This window comes from Dermacentor andersoni, chromosome 7 (assembly GCF_023375885.2).
Source record: "Dermacentor andersoni chromosome 7, qqDerAnde1_hic_scaffold, whole genome shotgun sequence".
Lineage (NCBI taxonomy): Eukaryota > Metazoa > Arthropoda > Arachnida > Ixodida > Ixodidae > Dermacentor > Dermacentor andersoni.
The window spans coordinates 24034918-24055842 of NC_092820.1; the positions used below are offsets into that span (position 1 = coordinate 24034918).

The 20925-nt window shown below is 43.1% G+C and overlaps 2 protein-coding genes across 2 annotated transcripts; one reads left to right on the top strand and one right to left on the bottom strand.

Annotated features, from left to right (window-relative positions):
- Positions 1-369: 369 nt before the first annotated feature.
- Positions 370-8308, bottom strand: LOC140219544 (uncharacterized). Its single transcript, XM_072289427.1, has 3 exons — positions 8117-8308; positions 5625-6711; positions 370-479 (listed from the first exon to the last, which is right to left on the bottom strand). Exons 1-3 carry the CDS (start codon positions 8234-8236, stop codon positions 370-372), a joined length of 1317 nt encoding a protein of 438 aa, XP_072145528.1. The 5' UTR covers positions 8237-8308.
- A 3277-nt stretch (positions 8309-11585) lies between these two features.
- On the top strand, positions 11586-20335 carry LOC140219545 (uncharacterized). The gene is made up of 4 exons (XM_072289428.1): positions 11586-11690; positions 14538-14898; positions 19559-19639; positions 20310-20335. Exons 1-4 carry the CDS (start codon positions 11604-11606, stop codon positions 20333-20335), a joined length of 555 nt encoding a protein of 184 aa, XP_072145529.1. The 5' UTR covers positions 11586-11603.
- The last annotated feature ends 590 nt before the right edge of the window (positions 20336-20925 follow it).

Genomic DNA, 20925 nt, shown 5'->3' on the forward strand with positions numbered 1-20925 from the left:
GTTTTAGTAAGGCGAACAGGTTTTGTCACATTTTAAGACTTCCAGAAGTGCATACACTGCCATTGCGACTTTTCCGCATAGGTGCTTCGACAGAGAGAGCGCTGCAAGCCTGGATTGAAATGCGAGGCGGCTCAGAAACTATACAAGAGACTATGGTGTAAATTATGCAGAATGAAGTCCCCACTGCTCTCTCAGTTCAAACATTGCTAGTGTTGATGCACATCAAGAGAGTTCATATGATTAACTACTGCAGGCAAGAATACTTTCAGCTCGCTGTACACATTTCGTAAACTCGCCATTTCACCACAAAGGATTCCTTTAAAAGATCAGTAGTCAGTCCCTGTAGGCCTTGTACATCTACAGGTGGAATCAAAACTTCTCTACAGAGTTCCCAACATCACAGATGTAGGATGAGCTGCCTACAGTGAAGAATACACACTGTGCCTGCAAGTCATCACTGCTGTACAGGCAGTGATTTTCTGAGGGCGGTGGGTGTTGGCAGTGCATAATGTGAGGTACATCAAAAGCACAAGCACCAATCAGCATGTGCTGACAATGAAAATATATGGAGCTTGTGTCCGCATAAATTCCCAAGACATGCACGTACTTGCCATCCTTCATGCTGACATAATATGAAGAGGTTTTTCGCGGAACTAAATAGTCTGCAGCATGTACGACTACTGTGCCAACCTGTGCTCGGAAGTACCTTGAAACTTCAGGCACTCTCTCAAATTTAGATATAAACAATTCCTGCAAAGTTTCTGACATCCCTGAAAATGGCTGGGGCACACCAAGAACACATGTCTGAAAGCATGCCTTGTACTGAATTTCCATCTTCGCTTTTGCAGATGCTATGCGAGCAGACATAGTCACTGTTCTTTCCAAGTTATGATACATCTCTCGCATAATGCACCTGTCAGCTACCTGCATTGGCACAAACTTCGCCGCAGAAATAAGACGCAATACAAAGCCATTGCCATCTTCAAAGGGAAATGTCGATGTTGCCCAAAGAGGACCAAACATGCGTGTTGACTTCGGCAAGTGTAGCAGTTGGTGGACATTAAATGTCATTGAAGATTCTCCATAAAGTCTTGACATATGAGCAACAAATCTCAGCAACAGCTCTTCTGCCTCATTTATGCCACTTGCAGTAACAATATCTTTAAGCAATAAAAAAACAGCTTTCGAAAGCAGAGAAAAATGAGCCAGGAAACTTTGTGCAAGCACACCTGAAAGGCATGGAATACTATAAAATAAAAGCCAATGCCGCCATTCAACAGCCTTCCAAAAAGAACGCTCCGAGAGCGGTCGCGGTGTTCGTCCGAATGTTATTGGTGGCTTGATGCTACACAACTTCCCATCCAGCAATTTCAGCTCTCTGCCAATGTAATAGGCAGATCCTACAGATGAAAGCCACAACTCAGTCAGCTGTTTTGTTACACCTTCTAAAACACAATGCATATAGTCTGGGGGCAAGCCCCACACAAGGTCTAGACTTTTTAGCTTCATCAAAGGAGATGGCCCCTTAATACCAGCGACTGTAGTTCTCTGGTGTACAGCTTGAAGCATCGCCTTGAAAACACCTTCATGCGTCCTTTCTGGGGCTGGCTCTGCATGGCACAAGTACTTCAGTGTTCCTGCAAATATAAGCGCACAAATGCAAAGGTCATCTCCTGAACGCATCAGAATAAGCTATGAATTACATCATATGGCAGTATCAGCAATTCAGCATTAGTAAGTCTTCACTCACATACACTAAGAAGTATTCCTGCAAAATAAGTGACTCAGCAATCGGCCTTTGTCCATATAGCATAACAAAACCAGATAAAATATGGTGATTGCAGCTATTAAAATTGGTAAAGTGTGCAGAGCATGCCACCTAAACATAATGTGATGTGGTACCACTACTACTGGTGGCAGCACAGAGCATTGCAGCAATGGTGCTTTCGGCAGTACAGTGGGAAAATGATCAGTGATGTAAATAAGAGGGTTAAATGAATTCTTGATGGACTCTGCAGTTAATCCACCAATGTTTAAACCACAATGATTTTTATGTTTCTATAAGTGGTTTAGCACACTAGCTTAAAAAGCCAAGCATTCAGCATAAATTTATGTGCGCTTTTTAGGCAGATAGCTACCATGCCCAAGTAATTAACCACTTATTTTTGATTTACATTTAAATCATTTAAAACATTACCTTTCAGTGCATTCCCACTTTATTCGCATACATGTGGCAGCTAAATCTGCAGTAAAAAACTGTCAAAGGAAACAACAGAGATAGACTCCAATTCAGTGGTGCAAGCTAATGTAGTGCCTTTAGGGATGAGAATATCTTCAGATGTCATGTTTGTAGCGTAGAGAAGTGCAGAGCCATGATAAAACTAAGCCAGCCCTGATGCAAAGGTTATCCCTCTTGCGAGACCGCTTGCAGATGGTAATACGAGCACGTCGCCGCAGTCAATGACATCAGACGTCATAGTAACAATGCTTTGATGGCGAGGAGGTAGCGCAGTATCTTCTGCAGCAAGCAAGTGAAGTGGAGCATCATCTGCATGAAGTGAATAGGTCGCGTCGTTCATGTGGAGAATGCGTTGCCCGCAGCAGATGGAGGCGGAGGCCATAGAAAGAAAATCCCATCCCAATATGAGCTGCTGGGCACACGAACTTAGCACTGCAAATTGTACGTAATGCAGAAGTCCATCAATGGATATACAAGCAATGCACATGACAGTAGGTCGAATGGCGGCCCCTTGAGCAGCGAGTAGCGTAGGTCCATCATAGGGGGTCGTAACTTTCCGAAGTCGCGAAGACAATTCACGGTGAATAACTGAAACACTAGCACCAGTGTCTATCAAAGCTTCTACTTGTACACCTTCTACTACAACCAATATCATGTTGCACGGACGCGATAGAGGAATTTCTGTCCTGTCGTTTGATGCAGCTTTTCCTCCAAAAGCCGGACGACGCTCTGCGAATTGAGAAGCAGGTCCAAGTGGGGACGTGGAGTGGCGAAGGGGTGATGGCGAGCAGCGTCTCGCAGGACGGTACGTCGGAGCCATCTTGGATGCTACATTAGGCGATGGTGAGCGGCCGCGTGGTGGAGCATAAGGATGGCATTGACCATGGAGGCTCCCTAGACAATGGAAAGTAGCTTTGGGCGAAAAGTCATCCCGTTCGTATACGTCATATCCGCAACGCTCGGCTTGCTGGCGCTTGTGGCAAAAATGTGCTATGTGGCCACGATAGCCTCAGTAGTAGCGGATGGGACGATGGATGGGATAGCTGGTTTGGCTAGGTGCGCTGGTAGTCATGGAGGCCATGTGGGCCGGCGTTGGTTTTGAAGGCATCAGTGGAACGATGACTGGAGTAACTGCGACAACTTGTGCATATGTTGGCGCGGTCCAGATATTTCAGTAACTCAACTTGTTTCTAAACTTATGCTTTGATGTCATACATATAATTGTACCCATGAATTTTGCACTGTACCATGTTTATTTTTCTATTTTTTTTTATATTCAATTTCGTTCCCGGTCATCACAGCAGGTGACCGGAAGTGCTGCGCAAGAAACAAGAGTGTCCCTCGGAGCTCGTGCTACTAAAATGTATCACTTTTTTTCTGCAATTTCTGCTCGATTTATTTTGACATTGCATAGCAATGGAAACAAGTATCAAGCACCAGCATATAAAGTAAAATATAAACATAAAGTAATAAAGCAAAAGAACCAATGTTCTGCTGAGACTCAAACCTGGGTCTTTTTTAGTGGGAAGCAACCATTCAACCCAACAACATAACTTATCGCAGCACAACTACTGGCATTACCATCTTCTGGCTTATTTTTTTGGAAGTTTCTTCTGCATCACTCCAGCATGACACATTGAAAACAAAAAGTGCAATGCATGAAGGAAGAAATAAATTCACCGACAATCAGGATACTCCCTAATGCAGAATTGGAGCACAGCTCTATACATGTTTTCATTTCGCAATATATTGGCTGGCACAGACAATCAGTCTTGTGCAGCCCACTGCAAACAGAGTGAAGTACGGCGCGACTGCCTTGCTAATTTAGAGATTGCGGGAGCCAGCGTGTGTGTGACGCGTGCTTGCGAATCACAGCAGCAGCCGCCGGCAGACCTCCTAGATGACGCGCACTACTCTGGCACCAACTCGCAGCCATCATCGCTACACTACACTTTTCTTCTCATGCCTTCGCCATACCCTCCTCCACAGCCTTCCTCCTCACATCTCGTCCCCTGCTGCAGTCCGCATTCACTCTTTCATTCTTCGCTGCGGTCATTTGCTCAGTTACGCCAACCCTTGCCGCAGAACAAGCGCCTACGAGCTGCACTCTGCAATGAAGATGAGCCCTTCCTGAACAGGAAGCATCTGCAACTTGTAGGGCAGTAGCTCCTCTATGCATGCCGTCTCTGATCTCCGAGCTAAGCACGCCTACGCCAACCAAAGCCACATCGGAGAGCAACCATTGAGATTTGTTCCATAAACAAGGGCAACGAGACCTAAAATTACATGCGAGTTTCGCCACACTTTTTGCAATGCATCTAGAATTGTCGGCTTACCAAGACTGCTGCTTGTGATTGCAGCAGCATAGCTTAAACTCCCGTTCCATGCACAGGCAAAAGCACTTAACTTTTCTGCTGACCTACACACTAGTCCTAAAAAGGGCTTTCAAGTACCTTCTGAAAAAAGTACCTTCTGAAAAAGATACAAACGGAAATTGGCTCAGGAATACTAATGTTCCTGTGGCTTCATAGCATGCTGTCATAATGCCATCACTGATAGGTTCAGCTGAATTGTATGTTCTGCAAGTAATAAATTTGCAAATCGTCTGGCTGAAGCCACAAATTAATCCATGGGTATCATAGCGCTATAGGACACAGAGAAGACGGAGGCAACAGCATGAGCGCTTGTCCTGTTGTCTCCCTCTAGTCTGTGTCCTATAGCGCTATGATCCCCATTAATGTATCTAACCAACTAGCACAAAGAACCATACTTCTAAGCCACAAATAACTTGCTCATACGGAGATAAATTATGTTAAATTCCACTACCAGTTCTCTAAAGAAATGTTCTATAGAAAATGTCCTGTAAAAAACAATATATACACTGCTTTGAGAAAAACTAGTCAAAAATTGCCCAATGTGGCATAAAAACATTGCAACTATCCAGACCATTTAGTAGATGGGAACATATGCAACAAAACTTCACCCACCCAGCTTTTCCATCTATCAAGATAGATCTCCAGCTCTAGCCTCGGTGCTGGACAAATAAATACACTTTCTATGATAAATGTGTAAAGTTAAGCTTGCACTCAATTTGCCCTCCACTTGCTGGTTCATAGTACTCACTTAATATTTTTGCTTCTGTTGCCAATAAGAGTTTGACAACACCAATTCAAAGTGCTTTGTAGCTATGGGCACTAAGTACCATGCGTGCACTCACCTTCTACAGCTGTCCCTCTCTCCAAACACCAACTACAGCCAAAGTAGCCGTTGAATTGCTTCATGTTCAGAACTGCAGCTCTAGCTGGCGAATCAACACAGCAAGTAACTGCATGGACCGCTGATTTGATTCGTCTTCCACCATGGGACCATGTAAGAGTTCCAATACTGGCAAGCTCTTCAACAAATTTGCCAATGAAAAGATGCATTGGAGGGTGAACTTTTGAAAACCACAGAGCGCCAATTGCTATATTTTGCCACCGGACTTGAGCAGGAAGCTCGTTCAAAAGAATTTGAATTGGCCAAATTGAATATTTGCTCGATTCAAAAACTGGTGCACCATCTGTATTGAAGCACAGTGTCAAATCTGACCAACTCATATTAAACTGTTTCCTTATGCTTCTATACAAATCACCGTCAGTGATGTCACTGTATGTTCCTGGTATAAAGCGTCGCGATGCCAGCAACTGCAAGTTTTGAAGCAGTGCACCACCAACATTCTTCAATATATCTAGCATCCGCTGCCTCATATCAAACATCAAGAAGAAACTCCCAGAATGCTTCAGGCTCTGAAGCGTCTTCTCCATGCCACATGACTGACAAGTCACCGACACATTTTCTTCAGATCTTGAGAACTTCCCCAAATATTCATGACAAGTGTGACAAAAAAAATGTAGCTTTATCAGTTCTTTCTTGTCTTTCCAGAGCTTTCGGAAGAAATATGTGCTTCCAGGCACTACATTGCTTCCTAACAGGGCATTTATCAAAATTAGCAGACCTCTAATTTGAGCCCACGTCAGTCCAGCACTGACAACATAAGCTAAGATGAGCAACAGTGCCTCTGCCTTTGTCGTCGACTGCGAAGGGAGCGTTTCCTTTGAGAGTTTCAAGAAGTACTGCTCAGGGGCATCATCCAAACCGAACTGTTCCGTGTCACAATCTTCGGCTGCACTGTCACCTTCGCTGTCATGTTGCACCTGTGTATGGTCGGCCTCTTCTTCGGTTTCAGAGCCGACATCCTGCATGGCAACACTGGGAGCAGGAACAGAGCATTCATCTTCGTCTCTCTCGTCTCTTTCACATGTGTTGCTGGCATAAGGCATTGGCGGTTCATCATCAAGGCAGCTAGCAGCCATGTCTGGTAACATGCTCAGGTTGCCATCCCGAGATGCATCTTCAGAAACACTGGCTGTCCGATGAACTGGAGAGTCCTTTGCACAAACAATGGTCGCTGCCTGCTTGTTTGGTGCAACAACCTGGAAAAAAAGGCCTTCCAGTTTTAATTAAGTGGTAATTACTTTTACTGCGTACTGGGCAGATAAATTACAGTGGAAGTGATGTGTAATAAACAGAAGTATCACAACTAATAATAACACAAAGAATAAGTAATATAATTGATATCCAAAACATTAAAAAGGGTCACACAATGGAAGGCTCGCTCTGGGCTGAGGCTTCCCTTGTTCAGCCATTATTAATAATTGATATTACAATATGTGTATAACATGCTGCCATATAATCAGTTGCAAAATACTCAATTCAGGTGGTTCGTAAGGCATCTTAGAAGCAGGATATTCTAAGTGCACTGTACACAGAATCGTATGAGAACATGACACTTAATATAACCTGGATTAATTTTAATTGCTGCGCTCAAGTTCATACCGACATGAGCAAAGGATGAAATTATGACAAAATAGAGAAAACATACGCCCATTGGAAGCAACACAGTGATGCTGTTTTGTTGCATCATGTGCATTAGTTTAAAATACAACTAATCCTGTTTTCCAATAATACAAATGGCTGCTGACAAATCTCAATGCCAAGGATACAGAAAGCTCCCCTAAGCTATCAAGCTAATATAATACAATTTATTATATTTTATCACAATTGTGTGCTTATTTATTTGTTAAATCAAGAAGTGCACAAGTACTTAGAAATGCAAAGATCTGACGGCAAGGGAAAGAATCCAACGAGTTGGCACAATCCTGCAAAAGGGAATTGATGCACTGGCCTCTTGGGTCGATGTGGTAATAGCATGTGAAAGAAATGTATTATATTTGAGGGCAACAATTACCTACATTGTCACATGCTCAGTTATTGCTTATACTCATTTGCCTACACAAGCAATCGAAATCAGAGATAACTTTTGCAACTGCGTTGTCTATTCTAGATTTGTTACCTGAATATAGGGCACAGCAGCAATTCTTCTGTGGTAGTTCAACGCGTTCAAGCCCAGTCTTTTTTTTAAGCTTGAGAAAAAGAGACGCAATTCGCTGCGGCTCAGCTACGTCGTGATTTTAAGTGACGCATTCTCTCTTTTGACCCTGGTGGTCGTCTGATGCTCTCGCAGTTGCTTTCACCGTTCTAGACTAGAGCCTTGATCGAGCTCTGTACGAAAAACTACACAGGACTGTTTTTACTTTCTGCCTGCATCGTAAAGCGGCGCCGCGGCAATCGTCATGGGAGCCCTGGATTAGGGGCCCCGCCAACAGTCCTCTGACTAGTCAATAAAGATGTTTATATTTCTCTGCACAGAACTCGACTTTGTGCTCGGCTGCAGAACGCCACAGCCACTAAACCAAAGTGGCATGTCAAAAACTGCCCCCCCCCCCTCCACCCAAAAAGAACTTGTTATAATCACTGAATTATCAGTATTGCACGTACCTTGCTAGCGCTGCGTGTTTTCGCTCGCTTGGCAATGCTGCTGAGGGTCTGCTTTGGTACTTGATCAGTTGAGTTCGGTTCCAAGTACCGCCTGTAGCGGCCTCGCGTCTTCTGCGACATGCTGCGCGCAAACACTAGCAGAGAGCAAGCTGGGCCTGCGGCACGCTTATTACTGCTGCTGCAAATACTTGCGGGCAAACACAACTAAGAGCTAGCTTCACCTTCGGAATACCACAAAACTTAGTCGAAACCCCAAAAGGAGGCATGTACAAACCGAACCACGCGGCCGACTATCCAAGATTATGGAGCCATGCGTGAGCAATGGATATATATTGTGTTTTGTGAGATGGAAAACATTGATGGTCGCCACCTGGCCGCTGCTTTTTTTTCTTTGCTAGTAAACATAAACTTGTTTCGCCGCCTGCCGTCAGCTGCAGAAAGCAGCGTTTCAGGGAGGGCTTCCGCGCGTTGCCCACTCCTAGGATAGGCGAATGCCCTCCTTGAAACGCTGCTTTCTGCATCTGACGGCAGGCGGCGACACAAGTTTATGCTTGCGCAGTGACGGCAGCAGCTTGCATTCTCATATGTGCAGTATATTTGCACTTTTTTTCATAAAAACCAAACAAGTAAATGTGCGAAGTGTTATACTAAATGAATTCGATGCAAAAATGCGATCGTTTTGCAAAATTTGAGCAAGAACAGTGCAGGGATGAGCACAAAACCTTTTTGAGAACACGCGCAGCGAAATATTCAGGACCCTGTACTTAGGCTGATGCGGCCACTTATTAGCGTTTCTCTCTCTTACGCTCGTCTAGTATACCTGTGTTGAAACCAACAATCGGCATGTCGTATAAGCTCACGTCGAAATCATGCCGTCGTCGTCACGCGATGGTCGTCACCGTCGTCTTGCTGATGTCGTAATACGCACGCTCCTGTCAGACACAGAGCTATTTGTATTACACAAATATGTACCTGGTAACGCTTTGCGCAATCCCAAACGAGCCCGCTACATGCAAATGTTTCGCATAACATTGATTCCCACTGTGCGTGGGATGAACCAGCCCGATTCAGCACACTTGTGGATATCAGTGTAATTATCCACACTATACCGAAATTATAAGTCATCCTTTATAGTTCTTTTACATGACTTTTGATCTGCGTTCTGTAGATTATGCGATGTTGGCGGAAATCACAGAAGTCAAGATACATGTGCAGGGTGCTCTAAACGCTTTCCAGCACTTTTGCCGATCATCATAAGTTGCAGCACTCTAATACATACATATAACTACAGCGCTGTACTCTCGTATAATCAATTCTTCCCAACACAAGTTCCATCATTAATGAAATAGGGGGAGTCGGGACCGTCACAGCAGCATATGCATTGCTATATCTCGCTGTATAAACAGCTTCCTGAATGTCCACTTGTATAAGTCGTAGGATTGTATACCTCCGTATCACGCATAAGTATTCGCATGTTTTGTACAAACACTCAAGCATGAAGCACTATGCATTATTGCTCTTGGCTTGCAAGAACTAAGCTTGGTTCATATTTTAAAATGTTAGTTGTTCGCTCTAGAATATTGAATAGCTCTTAAATATTGAACCCTTTTCAAAAAATAAACCAATTGTGAGTAGCGTTTCCTCGTCGTCGTGTCGTCTTTTCACCGTGTGTTCGTCCTTTTTAGCGCTACCATCAGTTTTAAAGAATCGCTGTAGAAGCTTGTGCATGACCATATATGGAAAAGTTACAGATTAACAACCGTCAAAACCCCGAAGCTAGACTAGCCCGTGCGCTATAACAACAACCGCGGGACTGGGAATTAAGCCAGGGTTTTTTCGGGAGGACAACGAACTAGAAGACCGCAATATTAATTAAGGAAATTAAAAAAAAAATAAGAAAAAAACGCAGGAACAAGAAAGAAAGGAAGGGAAGCAGGAAGAAAAGATGTGTTTGAGGATGGTAACTGGGCGCATCCAACGCAGCGTAGGTCGACAGTTAATCGTGCTTCAAGCGCCGCACGCTTCACAATTAAAATATTTCGAGGATTCACGATCGAAACACCATGTAGCTTACCAAAAGTGAAATAATGCAGAAAAGAGCAAGCAAGTTGTGACTGCAAATGTGTGCCAAGCATAAAAGTTGTCTTCACTTTTGTGTCCAGCTGCATCAGTGTACACGTGCAGCGCCCTAAAAAGTGTTCACTGCCAACTTTCAAAGGAGTAATTTCACGACGTGGCAATCCCACTTCCACAGAATAATTGCATTTTCCCTATTATTATTAGCTATTGTCGCTGTTGTCAATTGAGATAAACTTAAATGTATAAGAAAATCATGGGGTATATACAATGCCATATATACAGAGTGACCCGTTATGCAATATGATACGAATACCGAATTTAGAAAAAAAAAACAAAAATTCATCTCGCTTTTATTACACCCACTCACCTTGCCGTTTTAATCTATCTTGCATGTAATTCTCGGAAACTTCCCGTTCGTCGTGCAAAATTAACTTTTGACGCAGATGTAACGAAAGTCTGCATTAAAAAAGAAAGATTAAGAAAGTGCAGCCAACATTTCCTAACCTTATAACGGCATCATGGTGGCTCATTTAGTGTGGACACCTGTTTCACATTATTTAGCACGCGTTTTGAATGAAAAGGCTCTATTGTGCGTCCCGCAAACAGCTACACTAGCACGAAAGCAGTGTGGCACTTTCGTATGTTCGCGCCTTAGATCACATGACATTGGGTAATGTCGTCAATAGGACGTCACATCTCAAGCACGTGGTATAACGTGAACACGTGGAGATTGCTACTCTCTCAGTGACAGTTCGCTTGGTTCGCCCGTGCCTCCTAGCTTGCCGCCACTGACCTGAGCTGCGTGACAATGTTTGCGTTCGTGCAATACGAATTCGATGGCAAGACGGCTGTCGTCAAGCACTGCGCCATAAGCGACTTCAAGCCCAAGAACGTTGCCGATTTCCAGCCAACCAAATCTTACAGCGTTTACTGGCCTGGAGACGACAACACAGACGGTGACTTCTATGAAGCGCGAATCCTGCATCTCGCTGGTAAGTGACACGTCAAGCTTCATTCGTACCCTTTCGTAGTGATGTCCTGGATCGAAGAGCGTGCGTTGTGTATAGGCAGCGGCCGTAGTGACATAACTTAAGTCGGGAAGCAGCTTATCTAGACCTTTTCACACAATGTGTGTTACGCCTCGAAAGTGGCGGTAGCATTACCTGTATGTGCATTCACTTGGAGTCTTTAATTTTCAATATACGCTATCGCACAATGATTGCACCATGAGCATTTCATGTAGGCGTGCTTCAAAACGGCTGTAGAGTCTCCAAAAGGCGGCGTCTTTCCTTGGATTGTAACGGCGTTGTCGTGCTTGCAGGAACATTATGCAAGTAGGCCTTGTAGGATATTTGTGTCTGCGTGTGTTTGGGTTGCATCCCGCAACGTTATATTATCTGCAGAATCGATGGAGGAGATGCAGGCCTACATGGAGAAGCGCCCCAGGAAGGTGTTGGTGGACTTGCCAAAAGGGCGAAAAAGGAGCAAAGAAAAGGTAATAATGCCTTGTTGATAATTGCATTTGCTGCATGCAAGGCAGAAGGCTAGAGCACTTAATATTATGTGCTGAACTGCCTTACGTCTTCAAAAAGTAATGACAGTGATGTCCAACCTGCACGGAAGTCAATGTGATTGCATCACACATACTACAGCGAAAAGAATGGTAAAAAAATTTTAGGAACACCTGCAAGCATTCCGCGTGCTAATTAGTGATAGTGGAATAAGTCAGTAAGTGATGCACCACCATTCACTTAAACCAAGCACTTTCCACCTTCATAACACTCTGTAGATGTACTGCAAGTCAATTTCACATCGCCTCTAAGACAACAGTGTGCTGATAAGGCAAAAGCAGACAGTTGGGCAAGTTTGCATGGTGACAAAAGAAACAGCTAGAAGAGACAAATGCGATGAAAGCGAGAGGGTGGAGTGCCCACTCTGAACTTATAACTGATTCAAAATCTTGTGACGTCTGCAGGAGAAAGAACAGAATGCAAACACAATTTTATTCTTAATAATGTTTTAGTTACTTTGGCAGCTGAGATCAGAAATTTTTTCATGGTAGGTCACAGTACAAAGCCTTCACAGAATAATTTTACTATGTAAACTGCAAGCCTTTTTGTAATTGAAGCCTTATATATAGCATTGTGCATGCATAACATACTCCATATTACCAAATAGTTGTCTAAATAGTAAAAAAGGTTTCATGTTCTAGTCCATGCAAGTTCTCCCACATAAGCTGCTGCATGCACAGGTATATCAAAAGCAAAAGCAGTGATTAAAATAATGATATTTAAGATGCGCCACATGCATCTTAAAACAGTTGAATCTGTGCTGCAAGTTTCAGTAACATGTAAAGTGCTTTATCTATATGTGTATACATCATCATCATTAACCTACTTTAAGTCCACTGCAGGATGAAGGCCTCTCTCTCCGATCTCTAATTGGCCCCTGTGCTGTGCTAACCGATTCCAACTTGCACCTGCGAATTTCTTAATTTCATTACCCCACCTAGTCTTTTGCCGTCCTCGACTGCATTTCCCTTTTCTTGGCACCCATTTTGTAACCCTAATGGTCCACCGGTTATCTAACCTATACATTACATGCCCCACCCAGCTCCTTTTTTTTTTCTCTTAATGCCAATTAAAATATTGGCTGTGCCCGTTTGCTCTCTGATCCACACTGCTGTTTTCCTGTCTCTTAACGCTACACCTATAATTCTTTGTTCCATCGCTCTTTGTGCGGTCCTTAACTTCTTTTCGAGCTTCTTTGTCAGTCTCCAAGTTTCTGCCCTATATGTTAGCACCAGTAGAATGCACTGATTGTACATCTTTCTTTTTAGTGATAATGGTAAGCTTCCAGTAGGAATTTGAGTATGTCGGCCGTATACACTCTACCGCAAATTTATTGTTCTATGAATTTCTTTCTCATGATTGGGGTCCCCTGTGAGTCCTAGGTAAACATATTCCTTCGCGGACTCTACAGGCTGACTGGCGATAATGAAATCTTGTTCCCTTGCCAGGCTATTGATGATTATCTTTGTTTTCTGAATATTAATTTTCAACCCCACTCTTGCAAACTCTCTGTTAAGGTGCTCAATCATTTGTTGTAACACGTCCCCAGTGTTGCTGAACAGGACAATGTCATCTGCGAACCGAAGGTTGCCGAGACGTTCGCCGTTGATCCTTACTCCTAAGTGGTCCCAATTTACTAGCTTGAACACTTCTTCCAAGCATGCAATGAATATCATTGGAGAGATTGTGTCGCCTTTGCTGACCCCTTTCTTTATAGGTATCTTCCTACTCTTCTTGTGGAGAATTAGGGTAGCTGTGGAATCTTTGTAGATATTTTCCAACATATTTATGTAAGCCTGCTCTAATCCTTGATTAAGTAATGCCTCTATGACTTCTGGTATCTCTACCGAATCAAGTGCCTCTTCGTATTCTATGAAAGCCATGTAGAGAGGCTGACTAATCTGCAGATTTCTTTATTACCTGATTGATTACATGGATGTGATCCATTGTACAGAATCCCTTCCTGAAGCCAGCCTATTGCCTTGGTTGACTGAAGTCCAATATTGCCCTTATTCTATTGGAGATTGTTTTGGTAAATATTTTATATAATAAGTAAGCTAATGGGCCTGTAATTTTCCAATTCTTTAACGTCTCCTTTTTGTGGATTAGTAGAATGTTGGCATTCTTCCAGTTCTCTGGGACCCTTGAAGTTGTGAGACATTTCGTATAAAGGGCCACAAACTTTTCAAGCATGTCCCCTCCATTTTGATTAAATGAACTGTTATTCAATCTTCTACTGCCACTTTTCCAAATCTGCCGGTAGCCCTCAATGATTGGCAGAAATTATTTTGTGTCGTGCCCATTTTGGCAGTCGTTGTGAGCAATCGGGTTCATGGACTACAACTTTGCTATCTGCCACACACGGTTTAAACAAAATTCTTGTATAGTAATGGAAACACCTATTGTATGTGAATTGGTTAGTTATTATTGGTGTTATGAGTGTACCATTGAAATCCCAAGTCGTCATCATAATAATATGAGCACCTTTAACTAGCATGCAGCAGAAATATGGAATGCAAATTCTAGCTTTCTTTTGTTTGTGAGTGTAACAACATCTGCACCACATCTACAGAAATATCATTTCAGCTTTGTTTTTATTGCTTTTCACATTGAGTTGGTTATTGTATATAGCTTTGTTTGTGTTTTACTTTTATTCTGCAGTAGGTAGGTAAATAAAGTCGTGCTGCATTACACTTAACTGTTACATTCTGTGCAGAAAGTGGTGTGCGTTCATTTTGCCAGGGCATCTATTGTGCCTTATTGAACTGCAGGTGGAGCAGTCCCAAAAGAAGTTAAGGACTCAAGTACGCGAGAGGTCGGAGCTGCAGCTGGCGGACGAAGTCCTGCAGGACGATGAGTCTGACTTTGTCCCGAGGAGTGCATATGCAGCTTTACAGCTGCAGCTGCAAGCTGTGCAAAATGAGCTGGACAGCTTGCGCGCCCAGTTCACTGAAAATGCTCAAGTAGTCTCCTCGGCACAGCAGGTTCCTGAGGATCAAGGCAGTGCCTTGCCAAGAGGCACTTGCATATGTGCCGAGGAGCACTACAAGGAGCTGAATGAAGAAGTGCGGCAGCTTCGTGCCAGGAACATGGAGCTGCAAAAGACACTCTGTTACAAGCTTTTTCAAAGTGGTGAGTGTTTTCATTTCTTGAATTTTGGATCATTACTGTACTGTTGGAAAATTCGCACGCCAAGTATGAAGTTGATCCCATAAAAATGTTTAGGGCCCCATGTTACATACAGTGTAAACAAATGCAGGATATTTCATATTTCTGGTTTAGTTGAGGCTATTGGTTCCTGTCTGTGTTGCCTGGTTCACTTCAGTTATATTTACCCTGTATTATTGTTTTTCGTGCTTTACTGGTTGCAGCTGTCTGGTGGCATATCGTCCTGAGGAAGGTCAGTCTGTCATGTGCTCAGGATTGAGTGTATTAGAAAAGGCCTATCGACTAGGCCACTTGACTTGGTAAAGCCTGGTGTTGGGTGCGAAGTAGAATGGGCAGCTCAGGATGGCAGACATGGCTTAGAAATGAATATTTACATATGGAGTTTGGTAGCAGTACATGACATTGCACCAATTTACTGCTTTCAAGACTGGACCATGCTTTAAAGTGTAAAATAATGCATTTTAGGTGGAAATTAGTCATGACAGACTCTGCCATTGGTAGTTTTGCACTCATTTGATTTTTCTATGAAATATTCTTTCCATTGTGACATTTCTGAAAAATACTTTTAAAAAGAGGCAGGCTTGAGCAATTTGGAGGACTTTCATTGTGCATAGAGTGACCTGGGGGGAGATATTCTGTAAGTGTCCACCTATTGGACACGTCCATTTCTTCTGCTGCTGAAGTTCTGATTGGCCAGGGGTCGCCTGTCTCCTTCTGATGCATAGCCCAGCCCAGCCAATCGGAACTTCAACAGCAGACAAAACGGACATGTCCACTAAGTGGACACTTAGAGAATACCCCCCCCCCCAGCAGTATCGTCAAACCTCAATGTGGACCTAGTGCTCACTCCTAAGGGAAAGTTGGAACGCAGAAATTGTAATTGATATTCGGGACAGTCCTGCAAATTCTAGGAACCTTTGTGAGCCTAGCATTGTTACTGCCATCTGATCATGCTAATGCAGCAAGAAGCACTGAAGCAATGTTTGGAATTTTGGTTAAGTGGAAACACGTAGGAAATGCTTGAGATCCTTTTGCTATGTGATCAACAAAAGTCGGACAAGAGCTCTTATCCATTCTTGAAGCATCGTCTCCAGCCTGAGACATCTGTTGTTTGAATGCTGTTAATGACTAGTGGAAGTTTATGTATGTGGCTTCAAAATGCATAGGAACAGAAAAATTATTTCTCTCGGTAACCACTGCTTCAAGTTTGATTAGGTTTACTGCATTTAATAAGAAACGTCTATCTAGGGACTGCAGCAAGGGTATTTTTATTAGGCCATCAATTTTTCATATGAATTGTTAAAAATTGCAGAAATTCAGAAAATGAGAATATCAAGCTTACAACTTCGTAACTCGACAACAAAAAAAAACCATTTCACAATTCTGTAAATGTCACCTTATGACATATAAATGGGACAAGGTTGATGTATTATGTGCCTTTAATTTATGGGTTGGACTTTTGCAGAACCCCTGTAAACATTTAACCAATTCATATAGGCTGTAAAATCTTAATAAATTTGTCTGATTTAGATGGCTCTAATGGATGAAGTTTACAGAACTGTGATGTCTGCTTTTGGTGCTGAGTTATGGATTTGTAAAGTTCGTGCTTCTGTTGTTGGAAATATTTTTCACATTATATTCCTAAATCAAAATTTCTTAATCATTAGAATTTAACTCTCTTAAGTGCAGCGAATTTTATTACAATTGGTCGAGCAGATGTTTTATGAAAACGTATTTGCATTTTGCATTATTTCAATAAAGAACTTGGTGTTGGCCACAAGTTTCTTCTTACGACTTAATCTTTCTGTGAACCTCTTGTTTAGAGTGCTAGATAGATGAACAATACAGAGCACAATGGTAAAGCGATATGCCTTCTACAAAGAAGCTAAATGCAGCAAATTTGTGGTATAGCTGTGAAATTTGGTGCATCTGCTATGCACATGTTGCACCAGCCATGCTCTGTACACAGAAGTCGAGCTTGTTGGCATTTGCAGAGATCATTGCCTTTTCAAGTCCAATTTGTTTCATTGTTTGTTCCCCAAGTGAAAATCTGAATGAAAGGAAAAGTACAAATTGTTTTCTTCAGTTTTCTTGGTGTCTCATAAAGGGAATTGCAAGTGGTTGTGAAAATATATCAACTAGAGCTGGTGCCTTTGCAGAGAAAAAGCATGCAGATGAACTGCAATAAATAAGTGCCTCAGTTAAGAATGTACTTTTCAAAGCATTGCACTTACACCAAAAAGGCAATGTAGGGGCAAATTTGGTTGAATTATGAAGTATTCATATTTTCTGGCCAGAAACTTTGCCTCCATGAAACAAACTATGCTAAGATAAAAAGTGAAATTGTTTTGAGCTTTAAAGGGAAGCTTAAGAGTCTGTCGAATTCATTAGGACACTCATATATGGTTGCGGGAACCTTATAAACCATGTAGGTAAAATTTTTTTTTTTTTTTCAATTAGGAGCGACGTAATCGTCGGTTAAAATTGCGCTGTAGCTCCGCTCCCCGTCGTATGCCGCGCGCTGCTGCTGACGCTGACGATGCGAGCGGAGACCGGAAACCACGGTGTTGTGACAACACTAGTGTTCTGTTCCTTCGCAGCCTCCGCGACCGTGCCTGACCGTGCTTGTTTGTGCATGCGTGCCATCGTAATCTGCTTCAATCGACCCTGCATTCCTTTGTTGGTGCGTCTGCGTGTATGTAGAGTGGTAGTCAACGTGCGCAGCATCAACTGAAGTGGTGGGCCGATCATGCTGGCTTTCTGTGCAGCCTACGGTTGCACGAACACCAGCGGCCGCGACGATGTTGTCTTCCAAATGCCATCAAAGACTACCAAAGAAGCATTTGCACTCATGAACACATGCAAAGAACTAGTGTCAAATTACCAAGTGCACCTTAGCTTGATACATACGTATACGGCCAGCCCTGCAATTCGGCCTGTGCAGTTGCTGCATATGGCCACAGAATGAGAGAGGACAACTTGCCACTAGCAGGCTTTCTAAACGCAGCGCGAAAAGATCGGAGCAACAAAAACAAAGACTGCACGAGTGCGGACTGACTGATGATAACTGGTGTTGGAAGGCCTTATGAATTCACGAACTCGCCCAAACCTGGATTTTGATTTACTGCGAGCTCCTTCGTGTTAGCATGCTGAACGGAAGGTGCATGTTTATCTCCCGCCCTTGATGCAGGTTTCGTTGCAAAGCGCCGCTAATTTTCTATTTGCACGTGTGTTGTAAAACAGCCTGCAGGCAGCTACCATAACGCAGTGCAAATGTAGAGTTTGCATGTGCTGGAAAGCCGGCACACGCCAGGACGCTACACTCCCCCCTTCTCTCGCGCACAGCGAGAAACCGACCGTCTCACGTAGCCGACGGAATTCGCCGCCTTTACGACTTCGGTTACGAGTAGTGTGCGGATGGCGCACAGATGAAAGTCACTACACGTACTGCATGAACCGGGAAGCTTTTCACGCATTTAAACCGTCTTTGTAGATTGCCGACAGCTTTGGACAGCGCGCAAATGCCGACGATCGCATCCCCGCTTACGTTCCACGAGGAGGCATGCAGGAACACAACACTACAGTTGTTTGACCGGAAACGAGCTCACTAGATCGGCGAAAGATCGGCGAGATCACTAGATCGCTTTGCAAAAAACATACTCGCCAAAGAGCATTTCCAACACGAGGAGATCCCAAGACTTCGCTTTCGTTCGCGTCGAAAGCACTGCTCGCACCAGCATCGTTTGCTTCTTTGAGAGGCCGGCTCTTCGCAATCGGCTCGTACATGTAGGGAGTAACGCCGAACTCCTCAGAAAAACGCAGTCTCTCTAAACTTTCCATTACCATCTCAGAAAAACAGCACCAAACTACGTGGCACCGCGCTTCATGTGTAGCGGCAGCGGTTGGTTCGGACGAACACTAGTGTTGACGTCACGAGGCGCCCGACCAATCACAGGCGGAAACGAGACGCGCGAGCTCGGCGTGTCCGCTGCTGCACTTTTCGTCGAAATAAAATATATTTGAGCTTTCTTTCGCTCAATTTCGATACGATATTCGAATTCGGAGGGTTGAAAACTATTATGTACAGATGTTCACTCATTTTTTCTGGAAAACCTTTCAGCTTCCCTTTAATGCTCATTGCTACAAATGCTAGAAATGTTTGTGTTACCACCACTTCAGTGTAAGAACTTGTAATGTATTTTGACACTGTTGTGCAAGCACAGTCAGTGTTATTGGAGATTATTGCTCTGCAGACATCTGTTATTTCCTTGACTCATATCAACACTGCTTAAACAAAGAAACATAAGGGATCAACTGTGCTTCCCAAACGCAAAAGTTGCACTAGGAGAAATGTTTGTGTTCATTGCTAGCATTGGCGAAACGACAAGCAGTAACAGCTGGCAGCATCTGTTGCTATGTTGTCTTAGTTTTCTACTCCATTCTCTGTTTTTGACTTGTGCTTTCTTGTCAATGGGCTAATTAAACATTATGTCTTTGTGGAGTACATACTATTTCATATAGAAGTTATCATTTGTCATTTACTGGTGCCAGTCATGATAAGTTATGACATTCAGGTGCTGGTAAATTGTTGACAGCTCAGATGCCTCCTTCAAAAACCTTTCAGAAAGCAGAGTTGTCTATGCCACATCGTTCGATGTGTCAGTACGGGCGCAGCCGGACCCTGTCACCCCTTCGAACATTGGAGGCAAGTTCTATCTTCTGCTGTGTGTTCTAGTTTAATCTTCATTAGAAGCACTATTTTGTTTTCCGCAGTAAAGTGTATTGAAAAAAGAACAAAGAATGACTCAAGAAAGCATTTTTTTTCTGTATTTGATGTAGCATAAGGGCCATTATGTATCATCATATTGGACTATAACATTCCAACTGGAGTGCTTGTATAGCATGCAATGATTACATTTTCAAAGCATCATTCAGCCTTATTTTATATCCTGTGCATATGTACTGTTAAAAAGACAGTGAAAAATTTTGTATAGAACTTGGGAAATGAGCTTGAAGTTAATATAGTCTATTTCATAAATACCTCGCATTCAAAGAGTGCTTCAATGCATTCAGTAGAAGTGTACTTATTGGCATTCAAATTCACCGTTAATCCCCTTCGTATTCCTTGTGCTCCTTCAATGCCATGCACTGCAAAGGCTATGCCAAGTGCACTTGTGCTCAGTGAGCTGCAGTGAGCTCAGCTAGTGGGCTCATTGCAGTACCCTGGGGCAGCCGCAGTATCTACGCTATGTAGCAGACGCAGCAACATGTAACTGTAATGCATATATGCAGCATTTGCTGCATGTACAACACTGGCTGGAATGTGCACTTGTGCTCATGTTCTCCAATCTGGCTGTGCAATGTGGTGTGGACAGGCTTTGTCCTGAAACAGCTTGACTGAATAATAGTACCACATCGAACTTGTGCATTCTTAATTTAGCACTATCAATAGCTCAGTAGGAAGCGATGTCTGCCAAGGCATCTAGCGAGGAGCAGCCAGGAGTGAGCACGCGCTGGCAAACGTACGTGGGGTCTGACCCTAAGTTTAATATGGTTCAAGGCCAGTTCAATATTCAAAACAAGTTGAGAGTAATGGGTTTCTTCATCAAAACTAATAGCTGGGTAGTTGGTGTGGTTTCATTTTAACAAAAACCTGTATGTGAAAGGTGCGGACGAGCAAAGAAACGAGAGTTGCAAAACAGTCCCGTGTTTGTTGTTTCTTTGCTTGTCCATGTCTTTTTCACGCTGGTTTTTTGTGAAGATGAAAGTAATGAGACTCAGCGGCTACGACACTGATAAGTGGTGTGGCCAAAGTTTAATTCTTATGCCGCGCAAGAGCAGAGGATACTAGTTGACTTATTTCCGAAGTACGTAATTCTTATGGAAATTCGAAAGCATATTTTTGCTAACTTCAATTTCTATTAAACTGTGTTAATAAATATATACAGCAACATTAGAAACAAGTGCACTGATCTAAGCATCCTTCTTGCT